Genomic DNA, 19363 nt, shown 5'->3' with positions numbered 1-19363 from the left:
GTCCTGGTCCCTTTGCAGAAAAACAGCCCCAAAGCATGATGTTTCCACCCCCATGCTTCACAGTGGGTATGGTGTTCTTCGGATGCAATTCAGTATTCTTTCTCCTCCAAACACGAGAACCTGTGTTTCTACCAAAAAGTTCTATTTTGGTTTCATCTGACCATAACACATTCTCCCAGTCCTCTTCTGGATCATCCAAATGCTCTCTAGCGAACCGCAGACGGGCCTGGACGTGTACTGGCTTCAGCAGAGGGGCACGTTTGGCAGTGCAGAATTTGAGTCCCTAGCGGCGCATGGTGTTACTGATGGAAGCCTTTGTTACTGTGGACCCAGCTCTCCGTAGGTCATTCACTAGGTGTCCCCCGTGTGGTTCTGGGATTTTTGCTCACCGTTCTTGTTATCATTTTGACGCCACGAGGTGAGATCTTGCAAGGTATCGATGGAGATTATCAGTGGTCTTGTATGTCTTCCATTTTCTAATAATTACTCCCACAGACTTCTTTACACCAAGCGTTTTGCCTATTGCAGTTTCAGTCTTCCCAGCCTGGTGCAGGTCTACAATTTTGTCCCTGGTGTCCTTCGACAGCTCTTTGGTCTTGGCCATAGTGGAGTTTGGAGTGTGACTGACTGATGTTGTGGACAGGTATCTTTTATACCGATAATGAGTTAAATCAGTTGCCATTAATACAGGTAACGAGTGGAGCCTCGTTAGACCTCATTAGAAGAAGTTAGACCTCTTTTACAGCCAGAAATCTTGCTTGTTTGTTGGTGACCAAATACTTATTTTGCACTCTAATTTGGTAATAAATTCTTTAAAAATCAAACAATGTGATTTTCAGTTTTTTTTTCCACATTCTGTCTCTCATGGTTGAGGTTTACCCATGTTGACAATTACAGGCCTCTCTAATCTTTTCAAGTAGGAGAACTTGCACAATTGGTGATTGACTACATACTTATTTGCCCCACTGTATATATATATACACACACACACACGCATATATATAACATATAAAGTACTATATATAATGATAATATTATAATACAGCAATTAAGGGTTAATAACTATGCGGCTAAAATTGAGCATTGTGAAACTAAAAAGGCAAAAAATAAAATAATTGAGTTTGAAAGCTAGTATTAAATAATACAGTGGAAGAATATTGCTTGACAATAAGATAAAAAGTGTGACACTGCATTTACAGCAATCCGATTATATCAATATCTGTTCAAATTCCACTTGCATATTGGATTACGACACACGGAAGTAACGTTGTGCTGACTTAAAATAAGAGGGCTGTTTAGCAATAAAACTTTTCAGACACATAAGAAAGAAGTGACAATTTTTCAGAAGTGATAACTTGTTTACATAGTTAATTTGGACATTTTGTTTGTTTTCATTCCATGTTGTGAGATGGTCAAATGACAAACAAGTTTGCTGGAACTCAGTGGGCCAAAAAGTGTTGGCAAAGGGATGACAATAACAAGGGCCCCGCACTCGCGCAGTATCCTCCAGCTCATTTGAAGGGAAAGAAAGTACTAAACACTTTGTCTATAACAGTGAGTGGAGAAGTAATTTTCAGAAGAGAATAATGTAGTGGAGCTTATATGATTATGCTTTATTTAAGTTCAAGGGCCAAATAAACAAAAGTCTCATCAGTTTCATCTGGATAAATCAGACATCCACAACAGAGTTAAAGGTACATATTTTTCTAACTGAATTCTGTTGGAGAAAACAACTCAAAGCCAGCCATATTTTAAAAGAAATAGAAAAGATATCATAAAGGTGCAACTCGCAATCAAATGATGAATATGTACTAACAACTGAGCTTTTATCAACATTCCTTCACTGAGATTAAATGCTGACAAATGCTGTTAAAACAAGCATAAGTGTTCAGAGGAATGTGTGGGAGCCTCCCAGGACAGAATGAAGCCTTCTAAGTAACTCTTCAAGAACAGAATGATGTCTTCAGAACGAATTGTCTTATCTTAATATCAGATGACTGTATATCATTTTGGCTGTGGAATTGAATTCCTGATACAATTAATCAATAACTCCTGAAAAATTGGTTTTGTAACACTTTTACTGTGTGACAGGAAACGATTGACTAACCGATACTTCACTTTAAGATGAATTTGGGGATATAAAACCTTTGCATGTTTTGCTCACACTGTAGCATTAATGCAGTGTCGTCAGTAATATCTTAAAGGGGCATCATGCGCATCCCAGCTGAACGAATGTCATTTATTGAATTGACAAACAAACAAACAAACAAAACAAACAAAATTACATTTTTCTGATGTGCAATTATGGGGAAAAAAATAATGGGAAAAAAATAAAAAATAAAACCAGTATCATGATGGCAGAAATATAACAACTATATTAGCCAATAACAACGCTGGTACTACATAAGTCAATGAAATGCAAGTATCTCAAACTGCTACTCCCCTTCCTCGTGATGTCAGTAATACTCATTGTCCCATGCACCTGTGTTTGAGTCAATTACTGTTTATACTAGGGATGTCCCGATGCTGATTTTTTAAACTTTCGATCTGATCAAATTTTTTTTTCAAGATATGTTTAGACCAGTAAAAGTAATGTAAAAAAAAAAAAAAAAATCGTATTAAACAGAGCTCTGCTGGTACCTCCTCAAGAATATTGCACAATGCTCTGTTCATATGATAATATTAGTTTCTAACATGCAGTGGGCCAACGCAGCGGACATATTTGCCAAGTGGTTTGATTTACAGCAGCCAAAAAGCACGATGGTACTAAAAGCATGCGACTATTGGATCTGATCTTGTCACCGATACTGCCCGTTACTTCAAAAATAGCCATATCAGGTGTCGATACCGAATAACGGACTGGGACATCCCTATTTTGCACACAGTGCCATTTTTGTGTTTAAACATTTTCTCAATATCATGGGTCTAAGAAATGTACGAATTGCATACTTTGATATATCAGGCATGAAAATGGGTCAAGGGTTAAAAAGGTAGGAAGGGTGTGGAGGAAATATGTTCCAGTACACTGTACAACCAAACAAAATATTGAGCTCTGTCGACCCACACAGAGTTACAGTGATCTGCAGGAGGCACCCCACAAATCAATTCGATAACGATTCAGGGTGCTACCATTCGATTATCGAACAATGATCACAGTATTGACGATCACGATTATCGATGTGTCATACATTACGAATTCATAAAGTAGCCAAACAAATTTAGTCCATTATTTATTTAAAACATCCTAATAATTCAACAAGAACGATGGAGACATGCCCACACAACAAGAAGCTGCCCTTAAACTGCCTTTTTTGTAAAACAAAGTGCAAAAACATTAACCATTTTAAAGGCAGTACTTATTTCTCAACATGCCTATACAACACACAGCTGATCTTGAGATGCTCTTTTTCACAAGAAGGTGAAAAAGCATTAGCTGTTTTCAAACCGCAGTACTTATTTCTCTCAACAATACAATAACATTTACACTGGTGGAATGAAATCCACATTTTCTGGAAACAAACAAAGTGTCTGTAGAAATAAGACTTTTTTTTAACCAATATACTTTGTTTTCACAGATTTCTGTACTATTTCGCATGTTTGTAGCATTACCGCTGTACTTAATCCTGGTTTTACACGTTCTGCATCTGGAATAACCTTTGTACACCACCAAACAACGCACAATTTGACATGGAAATACATGTTAGCGAGGTCGCTAAGTAGCATAGCACTCGGCGCTAACTAGTAACATCTCAAAAACAACAACATTAAAGGATAAACAGTACAAGAGGGGTTGTGTACTCATCTCTTGTAGACGCACATGAGACTTAGCAACACACTAGGGACATTTTCCAATTAACACGACTTGAACCTACTGCTGGACAACTGACAGGCATGAAGCAATGAACTATCTGTCTTCCACTCTCGCTCTAAAAAATAACTTGAGCACAGAAGAAGAAGAATCTAATAATTGATTTTTGGCACACCCTTACTAAGTTAATCACATGGTAATATTAATACTAATATTAACAATTTCAAAGTCTACGGACCCCCCGCCCCCATAAATTTTCTCCTCTGATTTACACAGTACACGTAGGTCATCTTTTTCACTACAAAACGGTGAATTTTGCCAAAAGATGAGAGATTTTCATGCCTGATATATACTTCTATTATACTGCTACCAATACTTCATGCAACAGTCTTTCACATGAAGGTCATTTATACTAGGTGCTGTCTGGCCTTTAAATAATACCAACAATAATTATGCTAAAACTGCTATTTCAGTGTAAATTGTTAGTAAGTGTAACGAATCCTTGTCTCAGTAAATCACATGAACGGAAAAAATCAAGTGTTTTCTGCAACCAAGACAAAGGCAGATTCTGTATGTGAATCCTTACACTAGCAATGACCCGTGGGTGCGAGCTAGACTTTAAATAATACCAACAATAATTATGCTAAATCTGCTATTTCAGTGTAAATTGTTAGTAGGTGTAACGAATCATTGTTTCAGTAAATCACATGAACGGATAAAACAAGTGTTTCTGCAACCAAGGCAAAGGCAGATTCTTATGTGAATCCTTACACAAGCAATGACCCGCGGGTGCAGCTATGCATCATCATCCATTTCCTATACTGCTTGGTCTCATGGGTTGTTGTTGTGAACTACAGTTCCACACAAACGCACGTTGAGATCTCATTTAGCCTAGAAATTAGAGGCGTGAGAGACATTTTTATGAGTGTCCCAACCTTGGCTGGGCTCTAGCTAGCTCATCTCAGCTGCTTTTGTTGACAGGCAGGACTGATACGAGCAAGTTGCAGGTAAATTTATGGAAATTTAGAGTCTTCAATAACCCTAACATGCATGTTCTTGGAATTTGAGAAAAAGCCATACCCAAACAAAAGGGCTCCTATGGTCAACCAGGACCTTTCAAGAGTCAGGACGATTTGGGTCCAAATTTTAGTTTAGACCTTTCTTTGCAGGATAGCGCTTTGTAGAATCTCCTGCTTCTTCCCACATAACCTCCCAACCCTACTATACGACCAATATTATTTGCTCACAGTTTCTAACTCTGTTATACTGAATGTATCATGTTTCCATGCTTGACATACTTTTAAGTTGATTCTTTCCGGGCACTCCAATTCTAACTTAACCAGTGAATCTGCATGTGTTTACTTGTTTGTCTTCATGTTCCTTTCTATTAACTAGCAAACAGGCCATGACAATGAGGTCAGGAAAAATGGATGGATGTTTGTTTTTCAGAGATTGACTGGCGCACAGAACGGACTGTACCCCACCTCGCACTCTAAAAGGTTATAGCATCTTGTGACATTGAAATTAATAAGTGGTATAAAAAGATTGTCACATGGAGTAACACGAAGGAGTGCCACAACATTGTGATCAACTTCCATAATGTCGACTGAAAAACTCATTTTTCACAAGAACTGGCTGAACAATTTTTATCCTAACCAAAAGAACTGTTAAAGAAATCATGGTCAAACCTCTAAATATGGATTCTTTAAGGGGAGGTCAGGGTGTTAACGCAAAATGTCCAACACATGGAAACTGAAAAAACTCAAACAAATATCAAAGATGGCATTAAAAATTTTTTTTAAAAAATTAAAAAAAAACAACAACCCCAAATTCAATCCTGATTGCGAACAAGCATGGTTCTGTATGGTTTAAGCAATAAGGCAGAATAGTTAAAAAAATTAGAGTACACATTTTTGCCAAAATATGGAAACACCGGAATACCTGATTTAAAATAATAATATAATAATAATAACTTGAAAAATGATGGATGACCATATTCCCGTTACTTTCACATAATAAAGATACCGGTACTAGTTGAAGAATACATATACATTAGAAATGAAATAATTAATAGCGTGCTGATTAGTTAAATAATTTGTCAATTATTTATATTCAATATTTTTTCTATAATTCTGTTTAGAACTGTTTAAGTACATATTTGCAGTCTGTCAAGTGTCGTACAAGTATAACACCATAACAGACCCTAATGGTGAGAAAACAAAGTGGTGTTCACAGCGCAACACTCTCACCTAGTGGCGTTTATAGGTACTAATGAAATTGAATAATTGTGTTTATGTTTTCAAGTGTATTTTTAGCAGGTTATGATCTTCATTGATCATTTATCCAATAAATTGAATTCCTTGAACACTGTCTTGATGTGACTGCAATGCATCCACCTCTATAGCCACAATCAATATATGTATGCATCATCATAACAAAAACAAAACTGCTTATGAATTTGTTTATAGAGCTACTAGATTATTATGCTGAGCAGATATCTTCTATTTTTCTGAGCAAGTGATTCTGGCAGTAACGTTCCTGCACCTGCCCACTTATTCAGTCCAATCATTCTGCTCATATTGTACAGAGCAGCCAGACCTTGTTGTTGTTAACTCATGAACACACCCGTCACTATGGGTGGGCCATAGGGGGCCATGCCCATTTACAAAGATGATTGTAGGGCTCGGAATGTGTCACCATCATAAAAATATTTTTGAATCTGTTTTGTACATAAAAACCCTGAGTGCCACAAAATTTTGTGGCATTTAAAATAATGTTTTATTTTCCGTTTTAAAATCTCAGTTACAGAACAGTATATTTCTTGCAAACTTTGTCTATGGTCCTAATTCCCATTTTACAATGAAACCCTCATTCATTCAGTTTGGATCCAAATATTTAGATCATTTACATTACATTTACATTTATATAGCCAGCTATCTATATGGATTTATCGATTGTTAGGTGTCATATGGAAGAAATTAATATTTTTTTCATTCATGCAAAGAACAGATGACTTCATTCAGTGAAAGCTGAAATGCGCCATTTACTCATAAACATTCATTATTTGTATACAATTGAACATGCGAGACAGTACTGTGTACGATATAGCTATCGGGTTATTGTTACCAAGAAAAAAAAAAAAAAAAAAAATCTTCCTGGCTTGTAATCATTTTATTTAAGATATACAGTGCCTTGCAAAAGTATTCGGCCCCCTTGAATCTTGCAACCTTTCGCCACATTTCAGGCTTCAAACATAAAGATATGAAATTTAATTTTTTTGTCAAGAATCAACAACAAGTGGGACACAATCGTGAAGTGGAACAACATTTATTGGATAATTTAAACTTTTTTAACAAATAAAAAACTGAAAAGTGGGGCGTGCAATATTATTCAGCCCCTTTACTTTCAGTGCAGCAAACTCACTCCAGAAGTTCAGTGAGGATCTCTGAATGATCCAATGTTGTCCTAAATGACCGATGATGATAAATAGAATCCACCTATGTGTAATCAAGTCTCCGTATAAATGCACCTGCTCTGTGATAGTCTCAGGGTTCTGTTTAAAGTGCAGAGAGCATTATGAAAACCAAGGAACACACCAGGCAGGTCCGAGATACTGTTGTGGAGAAGTTTAAAGCCGGATTTGGATACAAAAAGATTTCCCAAGCTTTAAACATCTCAAGGAGCACTGTACAAGCCATCATATTGAAATGGAAGGAGCATCAGACCACTGCAAATCTACCAAGACCCGGCCGTCCTTCCAAACTTTCTTCTCAAACAAGGAGAAAACTGATCAGAGATGCAGCCAAGAGGCCCATGATCACTCTGGATGAACTGCAGAGATCTACAGCTGAGGTGGGAGAGTCTGTCCATAGGACAACAATCAGTCGTACACTGCACAAATCTGGCCTTTATGGAAGAGTGGCAAGAAGAAAGCCATTTCTCAAAGATATCCATAAAAAGTCTTGTTTAAAGTTTGCCACGAGCCACCTGGGAGACACACCAAACATGTGGAAGAAGGTGCTCTGGTCAGATGAAACCAAAATTGAACTTTTTGGCCACAATGCAAAACGATATGTTTGGCGTAAAAGCAACACAGCTCATCACCCTGAACACACCATCCCCACTGTCAAACATGGTGGTGGCAGCATCATGGTTTGGGCCTGCTTTTCTTCAGCAGGGACAGGGAAGATGGTTAAAATTGACGGGAAGATGGATGCAGCCAAATACAGGAACATTCTGGAAGAAAACCTGTTGGTATCTGCACAAGACCTGAGACTGGGACGGAGATTTATCTTCCAACAGGACAATGATCCAAAACATAAAGCCAAATCTACAATGGAATGGTTCAAAAATAAACGTATCCAGGTGTTAGAATGGCCAAGTCAAAGTCCAGACCTGAATCCAATCGAGAATCTGTGGAAAGAGCTGAAGACTGCTGTTCACAAACACTCTCCATTCAACCTCACTGAGCTTGAGCTGTTTTGCAAGGAAGAATGGGCAAGAATGTCAGTCTCTCGATGTGCAAAACTGATAGAAACATACCCCAAGCGACTTGCAGCTGTAATTGGAGCAAAAGGTGGCGCTACAAAGTATTAACGCAAGGGGGCCGAATAATATTGCACGCCCCACTTTTCAGTTTTTTATTTGTTAAAAAAGTTTAAATTATCCAATAAATTTTGTTCCACTTCACGATTGTGTCCCACTTGTTGTTGATTCTTGACAAAAAATTAAAATTTTATATCTTTATGTTTGAAGCCTGAAATGTGGCGAAAGGTTGCAAGGTTCAAGGGGGCCGAATACTTTTGCAAGGCACTGTAGCTATAGGGTTACTGTTACAGAAAAAAAATGTTCCTGGCTTGTAATCATTGTTTCTGTTGCTTGGGTCCAAAGTAAATGAAAAATTGCCACTAAAAAGGTAAAAGTTTGATTTTGCTAAAAACTTTTCGTCCTAGTTATACAGAAAATATTTATGTTAAATGTCATTTCTTTGTGTTTCAGGTCACACAGTCTATAAAATAAGGAGGAAAATGTACATATACAGTATATGACGGAAAACACAGAGGCTGAAAAAGCAGCTTCTGCTTACACCCCTCTTTAAAATAAACTTGTATTTTAAGCCAAAAGAATCTTGTGTTTGATAGAACAATATGTCTACATGCTGCCATCGCAATTTCATGGCATGTCAAGCCCCCGAACTATTTTTAATTTGCCCGTTTTACCCTGGAGACCCCTGTTTACAGAATCCGCGCAATCGCTTTTGTTTCAACCCAGCAATAAAAAGAAGGCAAGTAATTATATCTATTATTCGAAATGTGTATCAATTTTAGCTTAGACTCATCAAAGGATGTCTAATATTTAGTTTAAAAAAAATACTTAATAAAATTATTCACTGACATATTTTAAACTTTTAAACAAATTACGTCACAATGAAAAAAATAGTGTCTGTAAATAGCTCACGGATATCTACCTCATAACTTAACTAATTGGATTTTTTTTTGGTACTGTCGCATTTTCCCTGATATTTCAGATGATAAATAATCGATCCAAACAAAGACAAATTGAAAGAAAACATTTAAAAGTGTAAATATTTATAAAAAGAGAATCTCGACAACTCCTTGATGGTTGCAATTTCTGCATTGCGACCTTTGTTATATTAATGTGTTTCACTATAAAATCCCCAAAAAGTCCGGCTGTGGCCATTCACAGCTGTGTCTTGACACTAGGTGAGACATGCTAAGTGGAGTTTTTGGATGGAAACAAGGTAAGTACGCGACAATATCTCGTTAAAATCATGGTGTCTTTAATTATGCCCTCTCATGCTCTCACCTCCAGTTAGGGTTTAAGGTTTTGTTTTGTTTTTTAAATGCCCTCCCGTTAAAAAAAAATCCCCTCAGAAAATTGAGACTTTAAGCTTTCCAATTATTTATCACACATGCATATAGGAAAATTTGGCCAAATTGGGGGTCTCAGAGCAGAACTTCAAGTCACCTGAGTGTTTTCCGCCATATACAAATATGTATATATACATACATACAATCATTAGAAAGTACAACAGTAAAGAAAAGTGGAAAATGGAATTTTAAAATTGTGACCGCAAATCCAAATTATTTGGGAAACAAAAGTGTTTTTATATGTCAATGTGACGAAACAAACTAAGAAATACCACTTGGAACCTGGGAACAACATAGGTGTTACATGGTATGTCTACTAACTCTAGGGCAATTATAATAATAGTGCCCTTTACCCCCATGGATTGTGGTAGCCCATTTTAAGACTAAGGTCTGGTGACAGGTTACCTCATGACAAGTTAGGTGTTATGTCGTAACCAACAACAATGAATTGAATAGCATGTTTTGTTTTGCATATTTTCCCTCATTTTAACACTGAACTCTAAATTGTCTTTAGAGCATTGCAGATTCCCGTTGGCTCATATTTTTTCAGAAAATAGACAAAAACACTGTATGTGTACTCTTTTCCCTCGCTCCTCCCACCACGCTTTGTACGTGGTAAACAGAGAAAACCTTGGAAGTAGGTTACTTGTGTTTTCTGCCCTCGAGGAAGCTCGGGTCACAAACAGAAAGCTTCAAGATGACGCCTACACACCCAGTCCATCCGAGTTCTAAGTTCGCTAATTGCATGGGGTCAGAAGAGAAGAGTTATCAGGTATCCATGGTAATTTGTCACAATACATTTACTGTATTTGCCCTCAAACTATCACTAATTGTTTGCATATGATTAGAGTATATTGTACATTACTTGCAATTATTCGGTTGGAAACACTTGAGATCAGTGGTGTTATCAGGATGCCAGGTGTGGGTGGGCATTAGTCTTTCCTGGAGAGGGGGATGTGTTTGACTTAGAACACAGCCATAATTGAACAGTATAGACATGCAGGTGATTATGTTTTTTTAGGTAACATATTGTGGTTCCTCGTTATTATTATTATTATTGTAGTTATTCTTTGTTACGGAGCCTCTTTGAGCTCAATTTGACCCCCTTAGAATGCTTCAAAATGCACCAAAATCGGCAGGCAGGTCAAGAGAGGCACAATCCTTGATTCCGTGTAAAGACAAATTCCGAATACACAATGTAGCGCCACCTAGCAGTCATTCTTTGTACCGCCGACGCTTTGAGCCCTACTTTGACCCCCTCAGAATGCTTCAAAACTCACCAAACTCAACAGCCAGGTGAACACTCGTGAAAACTTTGATAACCCCCCTAGTGGCCGAAAAGTGTCATTGCATGTAATTGACTTACCTACAGTATATATATATATATATATATATATATATATATATATATATTAGGGCTGTCAAAATTATCGCGTTAACGCGCGGTGATTAATTTTTAAAATTAATCACGTTAAAATATTTGACGCAATTAACACACATGTCCCGCTCAGAAAGTATTCTGCCTTTTGGTAAGTTTTACAGCAAGACTTTTTGTGCTGTCCAACAGCGAACTCTTGTGGTCGCTTTGCGACATGGTTTATTGTTTTTTTTCCAGTTCATTATGGCTGCACGACGTCTCGGGCTGATAATGTTGTGCTTATATGATCCTTGGACAAGATTTGTCCGTAAGTATGGTTGTTGTAAAGAATGTACATATTATGTTAGTAAGCGAAATGTTATATTTTTTTGTATGGGACGCTTTTTGTTTATGTTTAGTGAACCTGTATAGCGTGCTAAGCTAACGTTGTTGCTAATGCAATGCTTGTGTACTTTTTTTTTTGTAGTTTTACGACGGTCTAAAGAGGACAATGGTTTGAGGCCATTTTATTAATAAATCAGATGAAAAAGGAAGAAGTCTAATTATTAAGACGTCGTTCACTAGCTGTCTAGCTTTGGAAAAAGTAGACGCTTCGGCGTGAGGACAGCATAGACAGATTTAAATGACAGTAGAGTGAAATGCCCACTACAGTCCTTTTGTACCGTATGTTGAATGTATATATCCATCTTGTGTCTTATCTTTCCATTCCAACAAATTATTTTACAGAATATATATATAATTTACAGAAAAATATGGCATATTTTATAGATGGTTTGAATTGCGATTAATTGCGATTAATTACGATTAATTAATTTTTAAGCTGTAATTAACTCGATTAAAAATTTTAATATATATATATATATATATATATATATATATATATATATAAGTTGTAAATCAAGAAAACAAACAACAAAAATTAATGAAATGAACAAAAAATATATTTTTATAATGGGTCAAAATTATTTTTCAAACAGATCATGTGACTAGCACCTTAGACGGTCATTTGCTTTGCATATTGTTTTAAAAAAAAAAAAATGAGGGAGAGCAATTTTATTTTTCAAATGATTTTTTTCTTTGATTGAAAATATTTTTTCATGATTGAAGTCACTTTTTGGGGAATTGAATGATTTAGACACAAATGTCCTACCCATAATCAGGCTCAAACAAAAAAAGGATTGCTAAAATCAAAGAGAACTTTTTTTAAATGAAAAATTAAGTATTCGAATGCAAAGTTTTGAGTCTCGAATAATTTTTCGCATTCAAAAACTTCTGATTGAAATTTTTCTTTTTTTTTGATTGAAGTGATTTTTCTTTTGAATTTTTTTTTGTGTGACGCAACTTATTTTTTGATTGAATAATACACAAATTTCCTAGCCAAAATGTGGCCCAAACACAAAACAACATTACTTCAATCAAAAATGTTGCTTTAATCAATCAAAAAAAAAAAATTCAAATAAAAATAGCTTTCAAATTTATTTTTTGAATTTCAAATTTATTTTTGCATTCAAACACTTTTTTGATTGAAGTGCCTTTTAATTGAAATTATATATTTTGATTGAAGCAACTTTTTTTTTTGACCGAATAATGAAGACACAAATCCACCTCCATATGGCTCCGCCCAGTGGATACATTTTAGACTGCGGTAACTACATTGGCACGACACTGGCAGGCGTACCATATTCAATGGATGATCTTGGCGAAAAGTATAGCTGTCCTGTTAGCAGCCTGATTTAGAATTCCCCTCAAGAATGATGGGAAACAAAAAAAAATTCAACTCATTTTCAACTTATTATAATAAATATTCTTGTAAGTTAATTTTACTGCTGACACTGCGTTTCACGGTCCCACTGCCCCCCCAGCCCCAAAAGTCAAACTCCGCCTATGATCAGTACAATATGAATGGGATACCATACGCTGTGCCCAAACTGCCATTAATACTACATCCAGTTTTATTTGGGTGGGCAGAGCGTGTCCGTGGGTGGGCACTGACCACCCCTGCACCCCACCCGCTAACGCCACTGCTTGAGATTGTGTTGCTTTGGAGTTCTGTTTCAGTAACTGTTAATAATCAAATATAGGTACGCATTTGAAGTCACTATGTGGAAGAACAGGACACGCTTACCGTGGTATCCCGAGCAGGGGACATGGACACACCACTCGTGGTTGGCTCCCACGTTGAAGTATGTGATCTGCCACTGCTGCTACTATTGAAGCCTTCCCTGGTGGAATTCCATGTTAGGGCATCCTGGGTCGAGCTCCGTGGCAGGCCTGATGAGTTAGTCCCATACGTGTTAGTCACCTCACTGGTCCGAGTACGATTGCTCCTCGGGGCGCTAGATGAGGATGACGGGCTGAGGTTGGAGGAGGAGGTGTCATTGAGGGCAAGAGCAGCCAAGTCCCTGGTTAAGTCACTCTGGGATGCCGATTTTCGACGATTGAGCGACATTCTGGAGGCCACCGGTGAAGAGGAGAGGTAGCTGGATTGCACTGAGGGGGAAGAGTACGAACTGTATGTTGTGTAGGCAGACCCCCCGCTAAGTCCAGAACCTGCATAGCTCTTGACAGGGGTTCGACTGAGGCTTTCACTACGGCGGTTGCTGCTACTTCCAAGGATGTCAGTCCGTGGGATTAGCCGGCCCCGGTCTGGGTCCAGGGAGGTGCTGTAGTTTCGGCTGCGGCCCGTGGAGCTGCTCAGGTAGCTGGAAGAGCCGTAACCTGAGGAAGAGGTAGAAGAAGCGGGGGACTTGTAGGAGGACAACCTGTTCCGCTCGCCGTAGGAGCTAAGGCTCGGCGTTAAGGGGGAGCTGTAAGAGCTGTAGTGGCTGGTGTAGGACGGGCCAGCATAGCGCTTGGCAGTGGACGATACGTGTGACATGTTGCTGGTGTTGCTGGGTTCTCAGCCACGGGAAAAGAGGGCCTGCGGAAGACTGCATTGACTGCAGCCACGGACAAGAGACAACATGTATTAATTTAACTCAGTAGCTGCCATGCATAGATAGTTAATTACAAACGGGAGACAGGGCTGATGATCATTTTTCAGCGCCATTAATGGCAACATAGGTCCAATTCAAGATGTGTATTGCCAACAATGGCAGCAAATATTTACATTTTTATCTTTTCACAAAATGTTAAACTGATGCATAAACTGATGCAAAGGTTGAAATGAATTCTATGGGCACTTACACACATTGTAGATATTTTTTAAACTCTCCAAATTAAATATCATTTAAAGGGTGCCATTCCAACACATTGGGACGGTAGGTCAAGGAGCCCGAGGCTTCCCCTCGCGTCAATCTTGTGACCTAGCCCCTCTCGTCACTGTTGTTCATTCCACTTCGCGTCACTCTGAAACGTGCATGGCACAATTGATTTCATTACTGCGGAGTTCCATAGAACGGCCCGCTGTCTTAATGCAACGACACCAGACCAGAGCTCTCTCACGTTTGGGTTTATTTTCGATTTTTACCTCATCTGCCCTTCCCCCTCTTTTTTTGTTTAAGATACCACCCAACTTTTAATGAATTGAACTCAGTAGTGCTCGCGCACGTGCGTGTTAGCTCAAATCGGAAAAATTCCGAATGCACTTTCGCAGTTCAAACAAATAATGGTTTGATCAACGATGCACGTGCCTTGTAATTTGTCCAGAATAAAACTGTAAATTCGAGTAAAAGAGTCACGTGTGCTGACGAGTGAAGGGACATTTAAAAGTGGGTGGAGACGAGGGGGGCAGACGCAAAGAAACTAAAGACAACGTTATCGCCATCATGGACGTGTTGATAAGGATACTTTTAACGTGAATTGGTTTTACGACGATCGGCTAAAATTCTAATCGGTAATTTTACATGATTTTTACCGGTAATCCTTCACTCAGTCTTTATTCTCATACCTGGACAGCACAGTGAAATGTGGCTTCAAGTAGGGTGCTGGGGACGGGACATTTATAAGACCAAACAGATTGGGTGAACAGGGGTCAGGGATACATTTCTCACGAATAGGAGCCTAATTAATAGATCAGGCTAAATCAGTGCTTCTCAATTATTTTCTGTTACGCCCCCCCAGGAAGAAGTAAACGTTCCACGCCCCCCCAACTCTCTGCCACCACTGTAAATATACTGTAGTATCATTTGTATATAAAATTCTAACTATTATAAGTACAACTCTGCATAACATTGTGTTCTTTTTAATATTAAAGAAACACGTAATATAGATAAACTTACAATAAAGTGTAAAAAAAAAAAAAAAAAAAACAACGAACAAAACACATCCATTCTGTAAAAATACACTCAAGATACATCTTTTGACCGTTTGAAAAGTAAAATTAAATAAAATCAATAAATAATAATAAATTCAAATTGATTAGCAACATTAACTCATTAGCACAATATTTTCAACAATTAGACAAAAACAAAAAACAAAAATTAATACAACAAAAGGACAGTGTCATTGGACAGAGGGACAGTTTTTATTTTTGCTGCAGGCAGTATCAGCTCCTTTGCTGTGGTGTGGGGTTATTTTGCACTGAGCAGCTTGGTATGCCACCTTATATGATGCTGACAGTGCTCGCTGGTTTACTGATGTAACACTAGCAAAGCGGGAGTATTGTTGGCAATATTTGGGACTCGCTGAAAATAATAATTTCTGCTGTCCGCTGCGAAAGTAAACAGTCTGGTCTTTCCTCGTCTCCCACTGTACTTAAAGTCAAAGCCAAAAGGTAAATGCTACATATGCTTTGTCATATTTCCTTGTCTAAGCTTTTCATATCTCCAGAGCTGTGTGCTCTTGTTTTGTTCAAAAAATACTGCGCACACGCTAAAAATGTGAGTAGGGACAAAACACTACCAACTTTTCAGGATGCTCAAATTCAACAGCGTAGGTTTGGTCTCAACATTGGTAGGGACGATATAACAGCATAACCTGCAAGTACACTTTTTGCTGGGGACGGTACATTAATAAGACCAAACAAATTGGGTGAACGGGGGTCGGGGTACATCTCTCACAAATATGAACCTAATTAATTAATAACTAATTATTGCATGTTATCCTCATTAAAATACGAAAACATAAAAATGTTTGGGTGCCTTTAGTTAAAGCAGACACTTTTTACATCTGTTTGATTTTGACAAAGATCAGATCACATTTGACGGTGATTTTAATCAGAAATGTGAGAATTTCCAAAAGGTTCAGATACTTTTTCATACCACTGTATGTGGAAAAATGCTTGTAAACCTTAAAGAAAGGATAGGCCTGAGGAGGGTGACAAAAGTTGAACAAAGACAGTAAGGAAGACTATCGGCAGACGATCCGGTTTCTGAGTTGGGAACTTGTAAACATTTTTGCATTTATGGGATTACCATTTGCTCAATAAAGCAAGTGAAAGAGCATTGTCGACTGCTTTCTTGTCATCTGGCAAAAGGATTACGATTTCATTCTCAATTACAATATTTGCTTTCACTGTTAGGCAGATGATACGAAAATATAGATATCGTTAAAACTAACTAACCCGGCCGATTGCTGTATTCTGGAGGCATGGCTCAGTGAAATTAAAACAATGGAGGTCTTGTGACTTTTTGCTTCACGTAAAAAATATTGATAATATCACTAGCAATTCTTGTTCGCTTGTCGTATGGGATTGTATCTGGTGTGCGCTGTATACTTGTTTTTAATCGCAGCTTTTCCGTGTGCAGTGGAATCCCAGTGTAAATGATAATCATAAAATTGATAAAGTCTTCAATTTCTGAAATGCCTGACCAACCTATTAAGTTTTTTCACAATAATCTACAGTATTTCCCTTAGATGACTTGTACTATTGCTGCTCTGATCCAAGATACAGAGGCTGCATGTGCAGCAGCATTTGAATAAATAAAAGTATCTAGTGTTGCTGATCCGTGTTGAGTTCATTTCGGGAGGCTCCAGTTTCTTCTATATCTGCCTCAATGTGTCTTACTGCTGCATGTCCTTACCCTCCTGGCAGTCTGTCTACTCTCCAAGTACACTTACGGTTCTTCTTCCAATAGCAAACCCCCTTTACATAGGTCTTTAACGCTTCCTCTATGCCTGTCTTTCTTTAGCTTTCTCCTGGAACAAATGTTTATCAATAATTCAGGAATCGAGTAGGCGGACAGGCGGCATTCTGGGGATCTGCCAACATTTACTGCTGGGCAGGCTAAGTTGCACTGGATATTGCAATCAGTATTACCGCATGGTATTTTAACAACAAGATGGACTTGCAACAGTGAAACAGTTTTCATTGCAGTAAGTCCACGACCCAATTTTCATACAAGATTTTGAGGGTAAACTAATTAATTATTTAATGGATAAATTCTTGCCCCAATACAAAATACTCTTTAGTTGACTAAGACAAATGTGGAGGAAGGAAAACACTCACACAAGCAGCCCCTCAAGTTGTGAGGGCCTGAGAAAAGCAGAGAGGAAACTTAAAAATGTGGTGATGTCAATAGACTTCAGCATTCAGACAGTCTTTGAGACAAAAGGAACTTGTTATGTCTATAATGGCGTCAAAGGTCCAAATCCATTTGAGTTGCTGAATAATTTAAGAGTAATGCATAAGATTATTCTAATTACTAGGATGTCAAATTTTAGATTGGAGAAACTTCTCTATTTAGTTTAATTACATCATGACTGTTCTGTCCACTGATGAGGGAGGTTTTGTATTAAAATTAACTTAATAGTTTTGTTATGGAAGGACGGAAAAAGTTGTTGGTGAAAACAACTTTCATGACTACATCGTGTTGTAGACAGAAGAGCTTAATAGTCTACAAATTTGCTCACTACGACTTTGACAACCAAGTTGACCTTTATCAATTGACAATTCAACCGAGGAAAACACCCAAGAACGAAATCCGAAAAACTCTTCAGCTGCCCTTTAAATCTCGAAGGTAAAATTAGTAGGTAAATTGCTCAGAGTTATAGAAACCAGGAAAAATCAGAACACCATGGATTTCACTTTTGAGAGGAGATGTAGTCAAGAAAATGAGAACACACACTCTTTAGATACTTAAGAATTCTCCCTGAAGTGGTAGTACTTTGTAGTTTCCATGACTACCATTGTATCTGTCTTTATTTCAATGCAATAATGACTTAAATGCAGTACTCTGTCACTATTCAATGTGCAGTATAGTTTTGAGGGTGCCTGGGGAAAAAATAATAATAATCTTTTTTAGACTCAATAAAATGAGTACATTAATTAGACAATTAGCTGAAAGAATAATCTACAATTTAAAATGTGACTAAAAACAACTGATACCCATATAAATCAATCGTAGCAATGTTGAAAGCAAAAAAAAAAAAAAAACAATTAAAAAATTAAAAAATGTGAGGACACCGTAAACTGATTGACACCATGGGAGAAAGTCGTTATCAGTACGAGGTTACTGCAATTCCTAGGAAATAATATAAGAGATTGAGTTTCACTGATTGAGTGGATTTCTCAAAACCAGGGACATTATTTTCCCCACCGCAAACTTCAGATCAGATCAGCTTTTTTGTCATAACAATCAGTGCAATTAAATTTCAGTCCAGGTTCATAACAGTTTAGCATTTCACATGGTTCGGTAACGTCCATCCTGGGATCAATAATTCTCTGTATCTTTCCAGTTTCTCCTACAGTAACATTAGTAGTTTACTATAGGCAGTGACTTTTAATTCAGATGCCCATAAGTCTTACGACATGTGTAAAGTTAAGGTTTTCAATATGATATTACTATGTTCAGGTGGTCATTTAGAATGCTGAAATAAGTGTCTGTTGACTCACTCAGGACTCAAAATGCTCATCCAGATTTCCTGTTAGCACATAAACAAGCACTCAACTTTTAGAGGATTGAAGATTGTTCACAAGTAACATAAAAACTAAACATTATTGACCAAAGCTTAGCTTTTCTGTTGTGTAAATAAATAGATAAAAAACTTTAGTAAGGGGGAAGTGTAAAATTATAGAATTAAGATTTGTTATTAATGAAAAAATTAAAAGTGTTCATTGGCTGTCACTGAATAGCATCTGCAATCGTAACACAAAAATAGCAATGTAAATTACCCCCAAGAACAGTCAGAGACGTAAGACAACCAGAGAATATAATATATAACTAAGACAGGGCATATGGTGGTAAAGGATAGATTGTTGAAACAGGAGAATGTCATTGTCAGTGGCGTAAGGCAATGCACACAAGAAAAAGGTGTCGATAAAAAAGCTACCTCTGGATCAGGTCGGCTCTTTTTCCTGTCTTTTTCAGCCCTGGACACTAAAGCCATCTCTTTAACTGAACATTT

General features: G+C 37.6%; 1 protein-coding gene across 3 annotated transcripts in view; it reads right to left on the bottom strand.

The window, feature by feature from the left end:
* usp2a (ubiquitin specific peptidase 2a) overlaps positions 1-19363 on the bottom strand; it is a 95452-nt gene that overhangs the window by 45557 nt on the left and 30532 nt on the right. For all 3 annotated transcript variants that reach the window (XM_057839046.1, XM_057839048.1, XM_057839047.1), the window contains one exon: positions 13203-14016. In XM_057839046.1, the coding sequence (XP_057695029.1) occupies positions 13203-13955 (753 nt within the window). In that variant the 5' untranslated portion in view covers positions 13956-14016. The remainder of the gene's footprint in view (positions 1-13202; positions 14017-19363) is intronic.

This window comes from Corythoichthys intestinalis, chromosome 6 (genome assembly GCF_030265065.1).
Source record: "Corythoichthys intestinalis isolate RoL2023-P3 chromosome 6, ASM3026506v1, whole genome shotgun sequence".
Classification (NCBI taxonomy): Eukaryota; Metazoa; Chordata; class Actinopteri; order Syngnathiformes; family Syngnathidae; genus Corythoichthys; species Corythoichthys intestinalis.
The sequence above is the reverse complement of the archived record's forward strand: the minus strand, read 5'-3'. Positions and strand labels throughout refer to the sequence as shown.